At 44.4% G+C, this 22,501-nt stretch overlaps 1 protein-coding gene across 10 annotated transcripts in view; it reads right to left on the reverse strand.

The window, feature by feature from the left end:
* STRBP (spermatid perinuclear RNA binding protein) overlaps positions 1-22,501 on the reverse strand; it is a 107,161-nt gene that overhangs the window by 37,297 nt on the left and 47,363 nt on the right. For 5 of the 10 annotated variants that reach the window (XM_075905624.2, XM_075905629.2, XM_075905623.2 and 2 more), the window contains exons 2-10: positions 21,647-21,827; positions 18,133-18,350; positions 12,712-12,877; positions 11,257-11,401; positions 5,034-5,128; positions 4,511-4,606; positions 3,884-3,995; positions 3,191-3,288; positions 2,647-2,758 (exon numbers count right to left, since the gene is read on the reverse strand). In XM_075905624.2, the coding sequence (XP_075761739.1) occupies positions 2,647-2,758; positions 3,191-3,288; positions 3,884-3,995; positions 4,511-4,606; positions 5,034-5,128; positions 11,257-11,401; positions 12,712-12,877; positions 18,133-18,350; positions 21,647-21,649 (1,045 nt within the window). In that variant the 5' untranslated portion in view covers positions 21,650-21,827. Of the gene's footprint in view, positions 1-2,646; positions 2,759-3,190; positions 3,289-3,883; positions 3,996-4,510; positions 4,607-5,033; positions 5,129-11,256; positions 11,402-12,711; positions 12,878-18,132; positions 18,351-18,402; positions 18,592-21,646; positions 21,828-22,501 lie in introns of those variants that run through there. The other 5 variants (XM_075905630.2, XM_075905625.2, XM_075905632.2 and 2 more) reach the window with 3 other exon arrangements.

The raw sequence follows: 22,501 nt of genomic DNA on the forward strand, positions 1-22,501 counted from the left end.
AACGCTCGGCACGACAGAAATCAGTGTCTCTATAGTACTGAATTTCATTTACATTATTCTGTATCTCACATGTGCCCGCCCACCAGATGGCAGTGCTGCTAACATTAGCTAGACCACCACCACCCAAAAAAAATGATCTTCTTCATTCAATCCACTGTGTTTTTATTGAAAAGCTAACTCCAGCTGACACACACAACAGGTCTGTGAGAATGCAGCATGCCAGTAATTCTCCTGAGCTCAGCAACCATCAGGCAGGGGGGGGAAAAAAAGTATCTCTACATCCATCATGTGCCATAATAGAAATAAAGTCCTTGTAATAGTGTCGCTGGATCAATGTTCTCACTTTGAAAATAAATGGCTAGGACTAGCCGCAGCATTATCAAGTGACAGGAAACTATTATTTCTGTGACAGTGCTCCAACTCCAAAGACATGATCTCTTAATTAGAACACGGCCTGGATTGAACAAGTGGTCTAACAGGGAGCATTAATCAGTTCGGACTAAATGAACTATGCTCAGAAGAGGTGGGAGAGGGAAATCATTTCTAAAAACGCTTTAGAATGGTCCTTCAAGGTGGACATTAGCAACTTTATGATGGAGCAAGTCTGTGATTCCAACTGCCTGTCCTAAAATCTCCACTATGTAAAGTATCTAACTCTCTCCGGCAGCGTTGTGCTAGCTGTGCACGAGACACATCTCACCCACAAGGGATTTGTGGCTGGCCTGCTAGGTGTCAGCTGTTGTCCTGCTCCCCACTGGGGGCTCCGCCCTAAGGGCTGCCCTGCTATCTGGGCTCCAAGGGGCTCCTGTTCCTGGCCTTTTCTGCCAGGAGGTCCCTACATTCTCCAGTGAGCACTGCCAGACTGGGGGAGAGGCGGTTCAGCATGCAGACACCAGCTGGGACCAGGGGAGCCAGAGCTGCGGGGGGGCCTAGTGCATAGCCAGGGCAGAGCTGGAGCTAAGCAGCAGGGCCCATCCCTACATCAGGGTTTCCAGCTGGAAGCAAGAGGCAGAGATGGGACACGCTCCTTTCCCTACCTCCCTGTGCTTAAGCGGTATTAAGGAGGCTCCGGTTTGGCAGCTACGTCCTTCTCTCCACCCTGATGGGGAACCGCTCACTCGAAGACTTGGGATTTTTGGTGAACGGAAATTTGGATAAACGGACTTTACCGCTACATGGTACAATGCTAACGAGAGGAAAAATGAACTGCCCCTAACTGAACTACTCCTCTGTGTGCCATTCAAAAAACCATCAGCTCAGGTGCCACAGGCAGCCCATCCCTGCCAGCAGGAAAATAACCAACATGCTTTCACTGGAGAGCAAATACCTGACAAGCCCTCTAGCCCGCCAAGATGTGGGCAGTGACTTATCCAGCCAGCCAGAAAACCTAACTGAATACAACTGCGCTAAAGCCCTATGCCCTGTTAGTTCAGGGTAGAAAATATAGTTAATATTCATTTCAGGGTCCAAGAGTGGGTAGGAAGATGGAGCTAGAGGAAAACCAGGATCGCCTGATGTATTGTTTAGGTGTTTGGAACTACAACTGGTTTTGGCGACACGGTTTTTGGAGAGCGCCTAAAAAGGAAGGAAGGAAAGAACCACTTCAAGTCTGATTACTTGACAAAAAACAGTCACTCCAGATGAGCCCAGAAGGTTACATATTTAGGGTATTGAGCAAAAGTGTAAAGGGCTGGTGGAATTCGCTATTTCAGCGATTCCTAACAAATACCAACTAAAAACACAGATCCCAGAAAGCCAGAGCCCCCTCTCTGGTGAGCATACTAATTAGGAAGCGATGGTTCAGACCAGTGGCTCTCAACCTTTCCAGACTAAACCTCTCAGGAGTCTGGTTTGTCTTATGTATCCCAAGTTTCACCTCACTTAAAAATTACCTTACACAACCAGCCATCAGAATACAAAAGTCTCACAGCTCCACAGTGAACTTCCTCATTTTTACCATGCAATTACTAAAATAAATCAATTGGAAGATAAAGATGATACTTCCCTTTCAGTGTAGAGTGTATAGAGGAGTATGAAAAAGTCATTGTCTGCAGGAAATTTTAATTTGTACTGATGCTGATAGTGCTTTTTACGTAGCTGGTAAAAGCAGACAAAGATCTACTTGAGCTGTACCTCCTGGAAGACTCCTGGTTGAGAACCACTGGTTCATTTTTTTTTAAATATACAGTTTGAGGTAAAAATTGTAACAGTACCGTTCTTGAGAAGTTTTTCAGGACAATTTTATTTTACTTTGCCATTTTCTCCAAGGGATTCTCAGCACGAACCTGTGCAAAGACACTGACCTAATATTGCTCATTTTGGCTTGTCTCAAGACTCCTGCTCCCTAGCATAAGAGACTGATGTGATACTTTCATTTCCCAAGCTCCAAGGAGGTCATACATCAGACGAAAGCCACACGCTACCCTGCAGGGGTTATATTTTCCATGGTCTTTTGTATGGTCTATTATTTAGTGACTAGAGACGCTGACAGATTTTCCTTAATAGCATAATCTCTATTTTAAAAAATGAAATTCTTCTGACACACACAGCACATTACCCAGAATTTCACCAGGCTACATTCCAAGGGGTTGCAGTCCTGGGTCTGTGCTTTTAACGAGGTTCCCGCAAGAGATGGTCTGCACTCACCTTCTTTGTCAGTCACTGACCAGGAATATTTCTGAAAGGATTTATTTGACGGGAGAGGGTCCATTTCCAGCACCTTATAGATCTGGCCAAAGGCTGATAGTCTGAGTGCGTGCTAGGGAAGAACAGAAACAAGCCATCACTGCCATGCTTTGCCCGGGTGTCTGGACACAGGATCAACGTCTCTCCAACAAGCAAGGACTCAAATCTCTACGGAAAGGGTCAACAGAAACAGCCACGTCTGGGCAACACTGTGCATCTCCCCCCTCGTTTGGAGCATCAGTACAAGACCTAGGAGCCACAGGAGCGTAAAGTGGAACCTACGTGCAGCACAGGCTTGGGGCTGGCCCCCTCCCAGGGAAAATCTCATTCATAACGGAACTCCTATATTCTCCAAGCCTTTATTTAATCCCTGCAGTGCAGGGCATAGCGCGGCTGCCACAGTTACTGCAAAGCAGCAGCCATTCTGAGCAAAGGGGTAAACCGGAGGCAGCGAATCAGACGCCCTGCAGCAGAAAGGCAGGTCCCTGGAAGCAGAGGTTTCTACCTGAGCACTGTGTGTAATGGCTTCTTTCTGCTGCACCGTCATATAGGACAAAGCGTCTGTCGGCTCCCGCTCACAGGGATCATGCAGGCCAGGGCCCCCTATAAGGGGGAAGAGAGACAATTCAGAGCAGGTTAACACATCAGAAGATTCCTGGAGTCGAGCAGAAATGTCAAGGGCTAACCTCTACTCTCCAGTGAGTGTGCAGAGCCCGTCTCGCTCAGGGGCGACCAGCATCCTTAGGGAGTTGCTAACGCTAAGGGTTTGAGCCATTGACACTGTGGTTGTTAACACTGCCCACGTCAGACACAACAAGGGCTCAGAGTTTGGCAGCGGTGTTTTCAAAGCTGGGAAAGGGACGTAGAACTGATTTCAAAACGCGGACGTGTACTAACTCTCTGGCCCCTTGTCTTCCCAACAGACACTCTGTCGTGCCAACTCCACACCCAGCAAGCACGGCACACCATCTGCACCACGCCATGGGCACGTTGCACCGATTAGCGGGGGACGATCGATTGTTAGGTTAATGCTGGAGCGTCTCAATGTCTTGTTAACAATTCACAGGCAAAGTATCCTGCTTGCTGCTCCGGTGCACCAGGCATTTCAAAGAGGAATGGAACGCAAGGGCGGAAAATGTGTACATCTCCAAACAGAGGATCAGTTTTTGGTGCGTCCCAATGTATTCTGGGCCCTTACCGGGAAGCAGAATTCCAGATGCCAAACACTCCATCACTCGTCTTAAGGCCTCTCCAGCGCCCAAGGGTCTATTGCAAGTACCTATAGATTTTTCACATATAAGCTCTAGTGGCTAAAAGACATTAAATTAGGATTAGTACGGATGCGTGTGTGGTTGCAGTTAAACACAAAAGATCATTTTGAATGGGGATGAGGCGCTGCTCCTAGTGCCCCGGGGGTGTTGATTAACGTGTGGATTTCTAGTGTGCAGCTTTTCCCAGCAGGGGGTACTACCAACTCCCCGGTGTTGGCTTACACTGAGCTCACACTTCCAAGGTTACCCACACCAGCTCTGGCAGCGAGACGCTTTTAAGTATCCAGTTTCTATGACAAGGGGTAGATTCTGTAGCACACACACGGCCATGGTTCCCAGACACCGTACAGAGTTACTGAAATGGACACAAGCCGCCTCTCTCCCTCCTCAGCTGCACGGGCGTTTTTAAAACATACGGTTGTTTTAATGGCTGTGACATGGGAAGGGGAAGCAGGGAGCTGAGCATCACATGCACACGCCACAGCCCTCATGACAGTAAATGGCCACCGTGTTTCAAAGGTCTAGTTGCCCTCCGCCTCTTGGTCCGTACTTACCCATCCTTTTAGCGGGGCCCATGTCGGGACTCTGTTGCACAAATCACGCAGAATACGTAGAACAATTACACATGACTTTAGTCCATTTGCCCTGGCCTAAAACAAACAAAATGGTTCCAATACAGCTGCTGAAATCCCGCCTGCAATGTTGCTTTTTTTAAAAACGCATAGAGTCCTGCAATAGGTTCTTTAACAGGGTTACTAAGGAGCACTTAATCAGTTTCATGCAAAACAAAAAGAAAAAGTTGCATAAAAGCAAAAGACTGCATTTTATAGAAAGGCAAGCGTAACAGTACAGAGAAGCATAATGCTAAAATTGCTTTTGTAGCCTCATGACAACTGTCGACCAGGTGGCTAGCTACCTAGCACCGCTGCTTTTACAGAACACCGCTCAGAATTCAGAATTCTAGACTTGCACTCTAGAAGGGCTAGACAGAGATTAAAGAAGGCATTAACATTAAAAGTGTCTCTAATTAACCCTCATAAGGCTACAATAACAATAAGATAAGAACAAATAGCCAACCTGAAACCATTTGGCGTGCCGCAGCGAGGCCAAGGCCTCCAGGCATTTCTGCCTGTCCAATAAGTCCGGAGGATCTTTCATCGCAACATTATCTACTGGTAAAACGGGATAAAAAGAGACAGATACAATTTGACCAAGGGGTTTCTGTCACAGGACATCAAGAGTGGCAGCATCTCAATGAGCTAATAAGACTCCCAGAAAAAAATTAATTTTAAGTGCACGGTGTTATTGAATTCAAACAAGCCATTAAAAGGTAGTATTGTGCACATGTGCAACAGAAGCAAAAGGCATTCACTTCTTATACAAAATCGATGGCCACTGCCACAGACAATCTGGGATCTTATTAAAAATGTAGAACACATTCCAGGGCAGAAAATAGCGATGTAGCACTTTTCCTTCTTTTAGTCCTCCCTCCTGTTTGTGGTTTGATTCCAGGTTTATGAAATCAGCACAGAATTACTGATCGACAATCTCCACAAGGGAAGGTTTTCTTGAGGGAGAAAGTTTGCCTCAGAGGCAGGAAGCATTAAAAAATGATTTAAAAGGTGCCTTCTCGAAACTTGAAGATACTTCCAGTTTAACTTTATTAATGCCACAGCAAATAAGTGCAGAGAGGTGTATTTTTCTACAATCTTAACCCAATGTAACTGAATTGGAGAAAAACAGAACTTGTGTGAATGTGCACTTAACATTTTGACATACAAGTTCTTTCACTCTGACTGCAGCGTTTGCGTAACCAGGTAACAAATGAAAGCAGCCAATAAATTTTAAAACTGCTAGATCCTGTTAATTTACATATTTTTCTCTTTCATAAAAATCTTCTCTTTCGAATAGCAGCAGCAGCTGTCTAAAACGAAAGTAGGAGTTGAGACAAAGACGACCAAAATCTTCTTGGGGTACGTCTACACTACATCCCTCTTTCGAAAGAGGGATGTAAATTAGACATTGAAATTGCAAATGAAGCCGGGATTTAAATTTCCCACACTTCATTTGCATAATCGCATCACAGCGTTCTTTCGAAAGTGTAACCGCAGTCTAGGCACGGTTCTTTCGAAAATAAAATCCTTTTTCTAAAGATCCTGTAAACCTCATTTTTTGAGTACAGGATCTTTCAAAAAAGGCGTTTCTTTTTTTTTGAAAGAACTGCGTCTAGTCAGCGGTTTCATTTTCGAAATAGTGTTTTTCAAAAGAACGCCATAACACGATTATGCAAATGAAGTGTGGGAAATTCAAATCCCGGCTTCATTTGCAATTTCGATATGTCTAATTTACATCCCTCTTTCGAAAGAGGGATGTAGTCTAGACACATCCTTAAGGTTTACACTCACCCTCCCTTTTCCTTAATCCAGAATGTTACCAAGTACTTTAGCAATCATATGTAGGTCTATTTACTGAGAAAATATTCTATTTTCTCATTTTTAAGGAAAAAATTACTAGTACCATGATTCTGTAAATCCACAAAGTCTGTACCTAACTTTATTCATGTGATTATATTACATCATGAGTAAAATTATACATGTCTAAATATCTTTGCAGGATCATAGTCTAACTTTTCCTTTCTCAATAGCACTTGGCTAACATAACAGTACGACCTGGAAATTAAACCAACCCATAGTTAAAAACAACCTTTTGAATAAATACACTGGTTGTTCATAGGAATTTACTGCTCCTTTTGGAATTGGCAGGACTGTAGAAAAACAGTGTGTATCATTCGTAACAGCCAATTCATCCGGGTTAGTATAGACACAGTCATGTGGGACTGACTAAAAAATAGACCCCAACGCAGCTCGTAGATGCATGCCAAGGAAGCAATCTGCGTATCTACTAAGACATTTAATTTTACTTGAAAGAGGTGGGAGAAAAATGTGTACCACTGTATACAACAGAGGTGCACATGTGTACACCTCCACCCCCACAGCTAACATTCCAGCTGTCATTTGTTTTCACTGGTTATGCTGCACGGTATTGCTATTTTAATATTAAAACATCCTTACTTCCTCTGCTCCTGGGTAGGGAGACTGCTCTAGCAAAGCTGTAGCCATTACATCATGATGGATAAAAGGTAATGAAAAACCAGAGTGTAAAGCTCAACAGAATCGGAGACATCTTGTCTGATAGCTTGTGGGTTTGGTTTGCATCTGTTGGCTCTGCTCCCAGCGAAGGACTGAAGTGCTATATGCTTATTTTCTGACCCCGACGAACTTTGCAGCAGATATTTGCATTGTTTCTTGTTACTCCCATCAACAGAATCACAAATACTCAGATTAATCTCCACTCCTGTCTTCCCAATAAGAGCTGCAAAGTCTTATATGGGATTAGTGGGTATTTGTTTACTAGCACAAAAGGTCACTTTGCATCGCACCACTTTGGAATTTAAGACTTACTTTCAAATTTCCTTTGCCTCTTCATTTACAAGAAGAAAATTATGTATTTTGTGGTTATAAAAGTGCAACGGGTTACAAATCTTTAAATGTTTGTAACAAAAGCCTTTACTGGGGACAATATAAACATCTGCTTAAAGCTTAAAACAGCTACAGTCAATGAGTGATTAGAATCTTCTTTTAAAGTTAGAAATGGCAAAGGTTGACTGACTGCAAAATCATTCAATTTTAGCAATTAAGGTGAATTTGCATGTCCATGAAGTCCTATTTCTAAATGAGATTGTACATTTTGCCAGAGTAGGTTACAGCTATTGATGAAGCAAGCTAAATGTTACCACTAACTTACAAACCATGATCGTGGATGTACTATTACTGTACAGGTGACTCAACAGGCTTCACTATAACTGCATACATCAGCCTACTTTTGCATTGGTATGTTGATCTCATTAAAGGTTATTTAGAGAGGCCAGAGTCGCAGACACCTTTGAAAACAGTGCATTCGTTACATTAACCTGTAAGTTTGCTGGGCAGCTTTTGCAGATGTTGCAGGCAGTCAACGTTTGGGTGCAAGATTCTGTTAAACAGAAAGATGGAGAGAACAGGCAGTGAAGAGGGGCGAGCAACTTGCAGCGGACTCCCTTTTGACATCCTCATTAGAATGGCATGTTTCTTCATGCTCTGCTAGTCAGGAACGAGAGACCCAATCAAAGTTTTCAAACGTGTATGAAGAATTCTCTTCTTTTCCTTTTTTTAGTTCTAACAGAACACTGAGGACTTTGTTAAAAAAATTTAAAAAACCAGCCATTACTTCAGATCCTGCAACACATACAAAGTGAGTCCTTCAATAATCCTCTCCCATTGGCTGTATTCTCTCTCCTGTCATCATCAGTAAGTTTACAGCTACCACAACAGGCAAGTGGCTACTTTTGGGAGAGGCGGCAAATCTGTGGCTTGCTCCGCAGGTCATTCAAGGGCACTTGGCACTTGTGGACACCAAGAACATCAATCATTCTTGCTGCCTGCCAAGATCCTGGGTGCCAGAGCAATGATGAGGCAATTGCTCAGTTACTGAACTTGCTTGTTTTCAGCATCATCTTATCTGGATGGCTGAAGTGACTTTGTATTTTGAATGTATGTGTTCAGTAACTGCAACTATTTGGAGAGTAGCACTGAGAGAGCCTAATTCACAGAGATCCTGCTCTTGGGTGGACACAAGTGATTGTAAACTTGCCGAGGACGTAAATTTCACTCTGATGCAGAAATGCACCTGATCCAAACATAGGACCTCTCCATTTAACAAGGAGAAAGCAGAGCTTGTACAGTGACTTTAAGGCGATCGCTTGGAGGGAATATTGAAATGAACACACACTGGTCTGGTATTTGTTTTTACTAGTGAGCAGCAAAAACAAATAGGACAAACGCCACATTTTAAGCATTAACACGGGAGGGGGGAGGAGGAGACACTAAAGAGAAACCCCGGAATGTTTGTTTTCTGCATTCTGACCTCAGGGCATGAAGGCACACACGGCATTCCTACAGAACAAATGGAAGCATTGATAAAGAATTCCATTGCACCTAACCTTGCTTATTTGGTTAGAGGATAGATTAGTGACTAATCAAACCCTACTGCTGGAAATCTTGGTCAGTTTCCCCCAGCCTCTTAGCATACTACTACACAGCTGCCAACTAAGAAATAAAGAGAAAGGGCAGCAGCAGCTGGAACAGAATGGCTCATTTTGCTATCAAGATGAAAAGCAAATTATGAAGAACCTGAAAAGCTTTTCTATCAGAAAAGAGTAAATAAGAAAAGCAAGGAATAGCTTTTAAAAATTGAATCAAATACACTGATATTTGGCTGGCTTTTTCCAGGAGCATCAAAAGAAGAGTTACAATATTTTCCCTTTATATTACACTATTTTTCCTGAATAGTTTTTCTAAATATTTCCCCTTTATATTAGATTTGAAACTTTATTTAGTAAAGCTAAACCTATTCAAAGCGACTAGAAGTAGATGTAGACATTTGAAATGTTGTCACTTTTCCCTCTCTAGCTAGTTACTTAATACAATAAGAAAAATATTGGGTTAACTCATGAAGGGGGCTATTACAAGTTTTCTTTGTTCAGATAAATAGGGAGTGAACTGCACAGAAACTGAAACCAACTATAAAAGAAAATGGACTTCTGAACAAAGTGGGTTAACCAGTTTACAATAAATTTTACAGTAGAGGAGGCTCTAACAACAGCTCTTAGTACCAGCACTCTCACAAATATGCAGAAGTTGTCTTCATATTTAAAAGATGAGCTGCAAGGTTTTTGAACAAAGTTTTGAAAGATATTTTAAGATCCTAAATCAGTAACAAAAGACAAACGTATTAAAACAAGAAAGCATGAAAAGTCACGTCCTCATTCAGCTTAGCAGACAAGTTCCAAATTTAATAAAGTCCAGATTTCTATTCCAGCAGATGAAGGTACCATCCCCTCCAGAGATGGATCACCCAGGAAGGAACACATGCACACAGGGATGTTAAAAACATTTTCCCATAAATTTCTCTCCATCATTTTGTGCTTAGCCTCATGAGCGTATATATCCCTTACAAAAGAAACAAACCTCCCACTCAACACTTGACAGGGAGCTGAAGAAAGTGGATAGTAGTCTTCAAATAGCTGGCTTTTGTTTCAAAGGGGAAAGCATAATATTTGTGCATAAGAGCCCTATTAATGACTTGGGAATTTTGGGACTTTTTCATTAATGGGTCTTTGCTATTCATCTCTATTGGAAGATTCTTGCACTTCCAACTGCTGCCTAATCGCTACATTTCACTTTCCTGCCCTCTCCCCCAAGATGAAGAGAAACTGACCAACATTTCGCAGTGTACTGGTATGTCATGTGGGAAGGGGGAATAAGCAAAGGGACTTGTGGCAAGTCTAGAAATGGGAAAAGAGCAACAGGGAGTTTCCTAGCCCACATGGGCCCAGCTGCCTCAGTTGTCATGACAGAGAGTGGCCAGTTGGTCAAAGGTCTGACATCATCCAGTGGAAAGTTTCTAGGCACAGGTTTGGGAAGCGGAAGCAGAAATGATTGACAGGAAGATAATAAAACAAAACACAGCTACACTCGTTCTGTGTGTTACTCTTGGTTTCTTTCCAGTCTCGTAGACGTTAAGAGTCAATGCTTCTTAAAAGTTTCTTGTGGCTAAGTTGCAAGTCCCCAGCAGACAGGGAAGAATGGATGGGGAGGAATTAGGAGGCATAATTTTCAAGATCTATTTTTACATTCAGGACAGTAGGTACAACTTTAACTTCAGAAGCGAAGTGCAGTATTTTAGCTTTAACTTCAACTGTATCCTAGTTAGGAAGTTCTTACCTTAAAGATAGAAACACACACACACGCACATCAATAATTAACAAAATCTGCATGCCAGGAAGACACACAGCTTTGTAGGAACTGCATTTTAAGAGAGCAGTTTTATACAATAGAAATGACTTTATGAACCAGTCCTCTTAGATTTAATTTGAAAACAGGACTGCGCAGACATTGCTTAATTATTAACTAATAACTAGCTCTGCTTCCTTTCAGACAAGATCTAATTGGTGTCTGAGTCAAGGCTATAATAATGCTGTCTTTGCATGGCAAATGGCATTTTACATATATTTATGTGAAAATTAAATGGTTGCTGACTGTTTAAAGAACAATCATTGTAGCACATTGAGGCGAGCCAAGCTACTGATGACACACATTATACAATAAAAATGAGACTTCTTTCCCTAACTAACCCTGTGCTACATGATCAGAAAGCATTTAGGAAAAAACTGTGAGGGAAGCAGAAAAATGACTCTATATACCTCCGTCTTTCTTCTCTGTTTCCTCGCGAATGAGAGGAGATGTAAGTATCACCTTCAGCGTCAGGGTGGGCTCCTTGGTGTTTTGGATCAGAATAGCTGCCTCATTGACACATTGCTCCACATGGTACTTCTCTTCTGTAAGTTTCTGAAAGGCAGCAAGAAACATTTTCAAACATCCCCCATGGTAAAGGCAGCATCTCCTAAAGCAGGGATGGGCACAGTAGGCTAGCGAGTGGGCCGCAAGACTGTCGCAACCAAATAGGTCTCCTGAGTTAGGGAAGTTTTGCTCACTGCACTCGTGCTCCTAGAACTTGCAGGGGGAGCCGACTAAACCAGAGCAGCACTTTGGTGGATGCCAAGGGAGCGCCCAACTCTCACGGTCAGTGTGTGCAATCAGCATGCACCTCGCATCACGTGTCCTGGCTTTACAGCGAATTGCTTTAATAATACTAGCAAGAAAAAAATTATGCGGACAGGAACCAGCGGAATCTGGCAACTCTGCACGAGGGCGACAGGAAACAAAATGTCTTGTGGGCCACACACAGCCCACAGGTTACCCTCCACTGTCCTAGAGAAACATTTGCCCCTTGCAGATGCATGCATCTGACGAAGTGGGTCTTTGCCCACGAAAGCTTATGCTCCTACACTTCAGTTAGTCTATAAGGTGCCACAGGACTCCTCGTCGCTTTTGCAGATTCAGACTAACACGGCTACCCCTCTGATACTAATCATTTTTGTTACTGAAACCACATAGGGCCAGGACGACATGCTCAGAAGGGAGACTGAAGACCCCCATTTAGTTGTGCTGGGAGCAAAAGCAGGGAGAGATCAAATGCGCGAGTTACTCAATAGGAAGGTTAGCTATAGGGTACAACAAGATTGCGGTCAGGAACAAGGCTCAGGAATAGCAATAGAGATGTAGCCATGTTAGTCTGATCTTGCTGAAACAAAAAAGACAGGACTATGCAGCACTTTAAAGACTAACACGATGGTTTCTTAGGTGATGAGCTTTCGTGGACCAGACCCACTTCCTCAAATCAAATTCTGGAAGAGAATTGGCATGACCATATATACCAAAGGAATACAATGAAAAAAGTGAACACATTATAAAACTTACAAATCAGATTTAGAACAGAAGGGGGTGAGAGGGAAGGCTAGTATCTATGAGATATCTATACTAGGGGTGATAATTGGGGAAGCTATCTTTGTAATGGGTACGGTAATTAGCATCTTTGTTAAGGCCCATTTGTAAAGTGTCAAATTTAAGCATGAATGACAGTTCTGAGGTTTCTCTTCCTTTCTTAAGGAAGGTGGCTTTGTATTCACTTTTTTTTTTTTTTTTTAACCCTAGATGCTGTCCTAGACTCAAAGTCTGGTCTTTTCTCTCTATATCTTTACCACTTGTACCTTTCTTGGTATCCAAATAATTTCAGCTGTTACCCTGAATTAACTTACCTGAATTTGGATTGGGAGATTGTCCTTGACTGTATATAACAAGGTCTTTGTAGGTTTTTCTTTGCACATGAGAACCAGCTCCAAATCCATGTCATCCTTTATCAGCAAGCCCTTTGCCACCAAACCAATTCTCATCACACCACATAAAGTCCGACCACCTTGATCCCTGGAAAGGAAGCACATCCGAATAGGACAATGGTATTTTGACAGATAAAAACCCCACCACCGTAATGTAGCAAAGGAACGGAGACTGACAGAAACAATTCCAGCATTTCTGTAGTGCATCAATGGCAGGATCATGAACAGCACAGACTGCTTTTCTACAAGTAGCCCACAGGATAATGACAGAAACTAATGTAAACATGCATGAAACGCTTCTGCAGCTGCAGAACTGTGAATCAGTGCTTCGGATTAGAGATGTAATAGCACAGTCGATTAACGGATTAATCAATAAGCAAAAGCTTATAGGTTAATGCAATAGACTACTGTACACACATTTCTCCCCCCTCCCACCCCATCCCCCCGCCCCTTGCCAGTACATTTTTTAGCAGGCTGGCCAGCAGCCCAGCTCAGTCCAGGCTCACACTGGGCCCAGGACCTACCCCTGCTGCAGCTCTGCATTTAAAGTGTATTAGGAGCCTAGCTCAGTTCCAGTTTGTGCTGGGTCTGGGAGCTCAGACCACCCCCGTAGACAGGGGCTGCTGCCACCCCACATTGCTGCGGACCAGCTCCTGCCTGGCACCTCGCGCTGCTGCCTCTGATACACTGGCTGCCGGCCTCGCCCTTGGGGATTATAGAATAGTTGACTAAACAATAAGAATTCATGAGGTTACTCGACTATTCAATTAACCAATATTTAACAGCCCTTGTTTGGATTAAATTATGAAGCTCCAAACACGGCCTCACTGCAGGAGAAAGGAAGTGCGCACAAACCCGGAGTCACGTTTTCAGAGCAGCTCTTAGAAGCTTAAGACCCATTTTCAAAAGTGACTAGTACATTTGAGAGCCTAAGCCCGACTGACTTTCAACAAGAGGCCCTCGAGCACACCCAACGCCTTCCCCCCCCCCCCCGCCCCGCTATGTCAAAATAGCGTACAATCCATTTCTGCAGCTTTGGTGAATGCTGCAGATGCGAGGTACTTTAGGCAGCTCCCCATTTCAAGCTCTCTTTCCCGCAAGAGCCCTTCAAAACTTCTCACCACTGAAAGCTAGAAGAGTCAGAGGCTGGGGAATGAGACGGGAGTCTCCAGAGAAAACCAGGAGAGAACAGTTAAGAGCCGCAGTAAATGTCACAGGTTTCAAAGCGAGATAAACGACATTTCAGCTTTGAGTGCTGACAACAGACAAAACCGTAGCAAGCAATTGAGTAGCCCGAGAGGCGCCCAAAGCCGGCAGGAATCCTAGGGAAAGGGAAAAGGAGCACTCGCATCTACTGACAGGCACACACAGGCGCCCAGAGAGATGCCCCAGCATTTCATTGCGCTCCTCCCCCTCGGGGAAGGGCTGTAAGTGCTGGACTGGAGAGAACCGCCTCAGCTGGAGAGGCAGCTGTTGAGTTAGGGGCACTTGAACATCGCACACCGGGCTCTGATCAGACAATGCACCCTGACCCTCGAGCACACACATGCCTTCACTGGGCACAACTGTACATAGGTGAAAGGGGTGGGCCAGGACTGTCTCCTATTACCGAAGCAGAGCAGAGACACGGAGGGAGCTGGGAAGAAGGCAGGGAGTGGAAAATGGTCAAGGCCATGCCAGAGAGTCATTGCAGCGCCCCCGTGCTCAGACCATGCCAAAGCTGTAAATCCCTTTCACTCGGCAGGTCGAGCAAGTTAGCCAAATGCTGCGACATCTGGCCGCTAATTGGGCAGGGAAGTGTTACCCTTTGCCAACGGGTTTCTGAACGACCCACTATTTTACAGGATGGGATGGATTTACTCTGAAGCGTTTCTTTTGTCCTTCTCAACCTGCATGGGAATGTCCAACGTTTCCACAGATGCATTTCAAAGTTCACAGAAACATTTTTGTGACTGAAGCATTGCAGGAGGCTGTTTCTACAAAGCCTACGCAGATCGGGCTGCAGTTGCTTAATACAAGATGACAGGACAAACACCTGCCTCTCTCTCCTGGAGTGGTCAGATTCATTTGGCAACATTTTGCCCAGCACGCTGAAGATGCAAACTGCACTGTAATTGTTTACAATGACTAATCAACAGGTTGCTGGTTTTTGTCTAAACTTTTCCCTGCTGCAATCTGTAGCATTTGGCCAAGAAGTCCCAAAACCAGCGTGAGGTCCGCTTCTTAAATCCTGGCGAACGGGTGGCTTTCAGAGCTACCCCTGGATTACTGTGCCGAGACTAGAGGAAAAGAGACCTGCTGCATCTGTCATTTCTTTACTGTAAAGGCACTCAGGCAGCCCAACTGTCCTGACAGGTCCACATTTCACCCACACAGAGCTAGCGCTGGCAGCCAGGAAAGCTAGTGACCGTGCCAGGCTGACTGGAGGCAGGTGGTGTGAAGGAGAAATGGCAGCAGTCTCCCCTAGAAGGGGAGATTCACTCAGCGAACAGCCTGGACTACTCTTTGCCCTAGTTTCCATCACAATTTTGTCCTGCTTTGCTGCTTGTGAGAACTCTGCCAATCACCACGTTCCCACCTCTGCAGGCACAGGGATGGATGCACGTTCTGCATCCCTTTACGGCCAGCAGGCTACAATCACGGATCTGTCCAAATGGCTGGCTTTGATACACATTTCTACAGAAAGTGCTCTTGACGTTTGGCTTTATAAGAACCAGCTGGGGGGAGGGGGAAGGAAGAGAAACAGCCCAAACCCCTCCAATGTCTCTGCTTTGACACTTGACACCTGCTATTCTCCAGCATCTGCAGACAGATTTATGAGAGAGAGAATTTGGGCACTTACAAAAATGCATTCTAAATTTAGACCTCAGCAAGATCATAAAACATCCTGCACACAAAATCATGAAATTGAAGTCAGGCTGTTTGATGGTGCCAACAGCATTTAATACAAGCCAAGGGTCTCACCAAAATCATTTAAATAGAAGTATCATTCAGCACTTCATTTATCCACGGCAGAAAGAAAAGTAAAGTGCTGCCAACAACACCACCTCCACACACAATGTGCACTGCATCCCACCTCAAGAATCAGAGAAGTCAAGGAAGTCCATCGCTCAGCAGAAAACTGACATTAATTATCTTCCACAAAAGATGACGAAGCTGAACTCTGGGGAAGCATCCTATCAATCTGCTGCTAGAATTCCCTGGAGTCCGCACAATCCCACTCTCATAAACCAATTTATCAGTTAAGTTATGTAGAAAGTCACAAAATTTAAATATTTTTGCTATTTCTATTCTCCACGCACAGTCGCACCAAAAAGTGACACCTTACGACTCAGGCTAAGTGCGAGAATGTTGACAAGATCAGAAACGAATCTGAGAAATATCTGTGTGTCAAAAAGGGGGGCTCAGAACACAGGCCATTGAGCTGTGGAGAGTTTGCTTTGCCCAAATCATTATGCGCTGACCTGGATACAGGCAAGTGCATCTCGGTTAGCTCCCTAGAGTCTGTTTATACGGTGCTCCTGTTAGCAGGGTGTCCTTTGGAAACTTCACGCTGAGTAAGCAGGTTTCTTCCCCGATATCCCAAACCCTTTAAGTGTCCATAGGATAGAGTCACAAGCAAATCCAGACAAAGGAAAAAACCTTTTGACTAGCAAAGTTGGCGCATGAGGGATTTTCTATCACTTCACCACATTTGTTGGGATCGTTAAGCAGATCATGGGAGCTCTCACAGATGGAGCTTTCCTCCACTAATATGGAACATTCCTTGTTTCTAAACTGGAGTGTGTCCAGCGAGCAGAGAAAACAGAGCTTTGTTTCCCAGTTCCCTCACACTTACACTGCCCCTTTTATTGAGACCAGGAAAGAACTAAAGACTACTGTTACCAGCATGATAGGGAGAAGTCAGATTTAGGGTTTGCCAAAGCACATTGGGGTTCATTCTGATAATTTTTTGAGAGATTGGTAATCACCGCTTCTTTCACGTTGAACCGGTAAATGCAATTTTCAGCCAAGGTAAATGAATACAGCAGCACCTGAAGGATACTCTCTTGGGGTATGTCTACACTGCCACCCTAGTTCAAAGTAGGGTGGCTAATGTAGGCATTCAAAGTTGCAAATGAAGCCCAGGATTTAAATATCCCGGGCTTCATTTGCATCTTCCCGGGCGCCGCCATTTTTAAATCCCCCTTAGTGCGGACTCCGTGCCCGCAGCTACACATGGCACGGAGTACATAGTTCGAATTAGGCTCTCTAACTCGAACTACCGGTACACCTCATGGTAGTTCGAATTAGAGAGCGAAAAGTACTAGAACATGGCCCTGTGCAAACTACCCAAACTACCCGTGACTCCAAAACTCAGAAGAGACCTTCCGCTACTTGATTTCAGATAATACAGCAGATGGACATGGATCACACAGACCTTTCCATGCGGATCTTAAAAACAGATCAGATCTCACTGTGTACAATTCACCCAGCAGCAACCTGCACAATAATCCACCACTTGTAGCAAGGAAAATTAGAGGTAAGATCCAGGAACCGGCTCTAAAACTACGTGATGTAAATGATCCAGTCAGACTGTGTCCCAAGAAAGTCATCCTACTAGAGGAAATATGGTTTGATGAGAGCACAGGAATGAATGTCAGGTTCTCTGGGTCCTGCCACGGATTTACTGTGTGGCTTTGGATAAACCAGCATCTCTGCTACCCCTTCTCTAAACTGGCCATAATACTGACCTGGCTCACAGAGGGTGTGAGGTTCAGTTTTCTGTACCGCACTAGAGAGCCCAACATGCCCAAGTTAGAGATCTGTATTCACGGAAACCTGAAAAGGGGTACGTTGTTCCTGCTGTTTCCTAAACTGTGGGAGTTAAACTAGAAGCAGCAACATCTGGCGCCACGTCAGGGAATAGACAGAGATGTGCAATGCCAGATGTTTTATGCAGCATAGAATGACACGATGTACAGTAATGGCTCTTTTGGAGCAGCCAGCCTGTTGAATAAACAATACACATTTATAAATCCATTTTTGCCTATTAAACTGAAACGGCTCCAAAGCCGCATGTCTGTGGTTTTGGATTTCAGGGAGACATGTTTGCTTCTTTTGTGAACTGCGAGTTCTAAGACAAAATGTTTTAAAGTGAGAACTCCCCTAGCCCAGGAACCTCTCACACATTCCCTGCACTCACCCAATGGGCTTGCATCTCAGAAAGAGTCCAGACACGTCTACTTCCTGGTCTGCACAGCCATAACCAGCAAAGCCAAAGAACACTATGGGCCTTATTTAGCAGGAGAGGAATCCATTCACAGTAGCACAGTAGCTCATTATGAGGCTTAACTCACTCACTTGGCATTACTCTCTGCAGCTTCCTCTTTTGCTTCCCCATCTCCCTCGACTTTCACAGACTTGTTCATTTCATCCATCCAATCGGAGACATGTTTAAGGGCACATTCGACTGTAGACACCATGTTCTGGACAGCTTCAAGTTCCTCTGGAGACGGATAAATGGTTGAATGTTTCACCATAACATGGCGGTCATCGTTAGCAAAAGATCGGATAGATCTCTGTTACAAAGGTGGGAAAGAGCAGGGAAAAAAAGAAGAGTTATTGGCTTACCAAGAGAAGGGCATTAGTTGAAAGGGAATCGTCTCCATTATAGACAGGTAGTATTTTAGGATTACAAAGGCTTAGAATCATGGCGGAAGTTATACCTCCTCTCTGCTTGAAGTATTCTGCTGAGGGTCTCTACATGTGAAACAAGTCAAAATAGCATAAACAGGCAGCAAAATGCAAAAGCCTGCTGTGTCTGACTTGGCCATCATGAATGTCAGTGGCTGTGTTCTCTGTACCTGCTCCCAAACTAGTGGCAGAAACACTCAGGTTTTGAGCCAGAACATTGCAAAGAGGAGACACTTCTAGGAGAAACTTCTGGTCTCCTTTACTCCACAAATGATACCTCCATAATTTGCCTTTGCACTCCCCATATTGTTTGTCTTCACCCAATATGCTGCGATAAACTCACGAGGACAGAGACTATGCAGTCTCTTATCTGCACGGGAAGGGCCCATGCACAGCAATCGCTAGCATAAAGACCAGTCAAGGACTGCACTTGCTAATCCAACATGCAATGGGGTGCTGGCCTTGCAAAAATTCCCAAGGAAGTTTCTCTTTCGCAAGAAACCACAGTTCCGATGAAGCGAAAGAAGTCAGGGAAGTCTACCAGGCAGGGAAATAAACAAGGCAGCAGGAAACCTAGGTTCCTGTCTCTGCAACAGACTGTCATGTAACCTTGGGGATATCACTTTCCCTTTGTGCCTGGTTTCTCCTCACTCTCTTAGTCTAAGTTTTTCTAGGCAAGGACTGTGTTCATGTTTGTGTCCACACAATGCCTAGCACAGACAGGCCCTAAGCTTGGTCGGTGCCCCTAGTCACCACCGAAATGCAACCAGTAAATAGTAACGATGAAGGAAACGGGCTCTTTGCTCTACCCCAGAATGCACCGTGAACGTAGCGAATTCCGTCCCTTCGTTCAGACCCCTGCGGCTGAGCAGCTCTAAAAAATCCACTGGTCTGGTGCCAAAGTGGAAACCTGAAGGCGCCGTGCACACCAAGGAAATGTCAGGAGGGTCTTTTGGGGGGCTGGTAAGGTTGGAAGTGAGGTACCCTGAGGAAGAGGCTAAGGAAAGCTGCACTTCATACAGGACCTTGGCACTCTCAGATCAGTTCTGCCTGGCTAGATATGCCAAGAGCAGCAACACTCCCCTCATTCTAGGTTGAGTGCAAAGGCAACCCACCGGGCCATCCAGCAGCCTCTCACTCTACAAGCTGCCAAGACTGAGGCATTTCCCCTGGGCCGGAGCAGGACACATCACCAGGACTAGCCTCACTGACTGGAGGGAAATCAAAGAGCACGAAAAATGGCTGGAAAGGAAGGGCTAAGTGTGTAGGGAAAGATTAAAATGAACCAAGTTGAAAAAACAAGGGGTTAAAGGATCCCAAATCAAGAAGGGCTCCCAGAGTTCCGCAATCCGGTGAGGTGACAGATCTAGGACCTACTTGCAGACTTCTGGTTTGCCAGGCCTCCCACATGTATGATCTGAACTGTTAGCAAGCCAGCAAGGACCTCTGACCTACCTGGTGTTTCCCCTTACACTACATGAAACCCTGGTGCTCGGAGACCAATCTGATTGTGTAAGGGAACTTTTTCCTGTTTCTGATTCTCTGCCGTTCAGAGGGAACATTCTCAGTACATGGATCGCAGGGCCTTCCCCGGCCACCCGCACTACCAGCTGACTGATGCCTTCTTGCTATACATTTACTTCCGTAAACTGCAATTATCCTGCAGCGGAGGGGACTCTTCCCCCCTACTTCACAGCTTGTAACCATGCCTGAGCTCAGAGACAGCAGGGCCTGTAATGGATCCAAGCAATCTCACTGCTGAATCTGCATTTCGTTCTCCTATCCCGCAGGCCACATACAGGCTCAGGGAGAAGCACATTGATTCATGGGTAAGGAGTGCTTTCCCTTGCACCCCTCCCAGTACTTTCGCACGCACTAGAATTCCATTCCTGAAGGTCCCTGCTGCCTTTCACTTCAGTTACAAAGCACAAGATGATTCCAGGTAAAGGCAGCTGCCGCTCAGCAATCGATTGGCAAGCTGGATTTGTTAATTCGCCCCCTCCTCCCCAAACCTCCCTTCTTGTGAATACTGATTATTAAAAAAAAAAATACTCCAGCAGCAGCAAACCGATGAACCTGAAACGTGTGAATTAGAAATACATGGTTGCCATCCTAACGGGCAATGGTAAAAAGTACTAAGCTTGAGATTCCGGGATCAAGAATTCATAAGATTCAGCAAACTTTCCATTTATAGTCCAATCTGTGTTCCCTGAGTTCCCTTCCTCCCCACAGTGTTCTTCTCACCACAGAGGATGAAATCTTAATTTGTTTGGCTGGCTTATTATGTAACAGATTTCATTAGCCATCATCTACTCAAATCTTACCACAGGATTTTATTTCTCTTCCCTGTCTCACAACAATAACATTTAGAGGACTTTAAAAAAAAATCAATAGGCTGCAATTGCTCACAACAGCTGGCTCTCAGGAATTCGTTAATTGGGTGGGTTTTCCCCCCCTCCTTAAACGCCTTTTAGAAAAAGTAACCGTTTCAAGCCCTTCACATTTGCACAGCTTTGCAAATTCGATGCGTGTCTGACTCTTGCAATTTGTAACCGATACAAGCAGGCAGATTGGAAGTGACTCCTCACTTAGTCATCAAATATGCCCTGATGAGTCCTGGTTACATATGTATCATCTCCATGCTATTAATAGGGGCGTACAGAGATAGGGCTTTTAATTTTTAACAATATATACGTGTGTGCATATATATATATATATATATATATATATATATATATATATATATATATATATATATATATATATATATAAAGAGAGAGAGAAAGAGAGAGAGAACACACGCCTGAGCCCCAACATCTGATTTTGCGGGGAAGAGGTGGGTGAGGAGTCAGTGTTTGTTATGCAATCCACAGTTCAAGGTCATCCACGCCCTTTGCAATAGCTTGCTAATGCCAGTTTTATTAGAAAATGTTATTTATGAGCACCCCCTTCATTTGTGTTTAATAATTCATGTGCTGCAGGCTCACGAGGCTCCATTCTCCGGTTTGAAAAAAGCCCCAGCAATAAATCAAAGCTCATTTGCTTTGCTTAAACCATGCGGAGACATCTTTAATGCAGCAGAGTCAGAAAATCCCTCCACTCTTGTTTTAACAGATTCCATAACGGACTAGGGGTGGAGGCTAACTGTAATGCAGCACTATTAACAAAGACAATTACCTACCATGGTTTGCTAGAGTCTCAGCTCCGCTCCCCCTCCCCCTTCTCCTTTTCCTTCCTCCTCGGTATCTTTGCTAGGCACTGTTTTCGCCTGAGAGAACCTCCTCATAAGCCTCTCAATCCCCTGACAGCTCAAGAGTTCATACAGGCGAGATGCTCCAGGAGTCGCTTCTGCAATACAACACCTGCAAAAAGAGAGAGAGAGACAGACACACACACAACTTGGAGAGAAGAAACCACATGCTAATTTCTGATTGCTTTTCAAAGCAGAACATTAAACCAAGCCACTGATTAAAGCAGCAGGCTTCAAGGCGGGGGGAGGAAATCATCAATGCTGAACGAAAAGCAGCTGTCTCTATAGAAAGTAACTTTATTGAATATGCCCACATACATGTTATCGCTTTCCCAAGTTCCCCTCATCTGGGTTCATCAGCCAAGAAGTAACTAACATCCAAAAACTAACACCAGGCAGGACTGAATTCCAGGGGATTTTAAAACTGTATTAAAGCTAATCTTTGAAATCAAGTTCATATTACGTGGGTTTAAAAGGAAAGCACTGAACCTCTGGGGTCAAGCTTGGGCTATAGTAACCAATACCTGTAACTTATAAGATATATAGGGTCCATAACAAGCCATTGTCCCAGATGAAGGTGTGTGAGTTTTTAAGAGGCAAAACTGTTCTCGGGTACGCCACCCATAGACCGTATCAAGTCAGAGGTGGCAGAGGGGACAGGTACTTGGGTGGAGTGTCCCTTGGTCTGTTAATGTCTGGGGCATTTTCTATTGAAAGATATGGTCCATCAGGGGAAGAAGTGGGTTATTTTCCTGTATTTTGTACAGTTGATATGAAGGCAGCTAC

This window comes from Pelodiscus sinensis, chromosome 23 (assembly GCF_052426305.1).
Source record: "Pelodiscus sinensis isolate ZL-2025 chromosome 23, ASM5242630v1, whole genome shotgun sequence".
Taxonomy (NCBI): Eukaryota; Metazoa; Chordata; order Testudines; family Trionychidae; genus Pelodiscus; species Pelodiscus sinensis.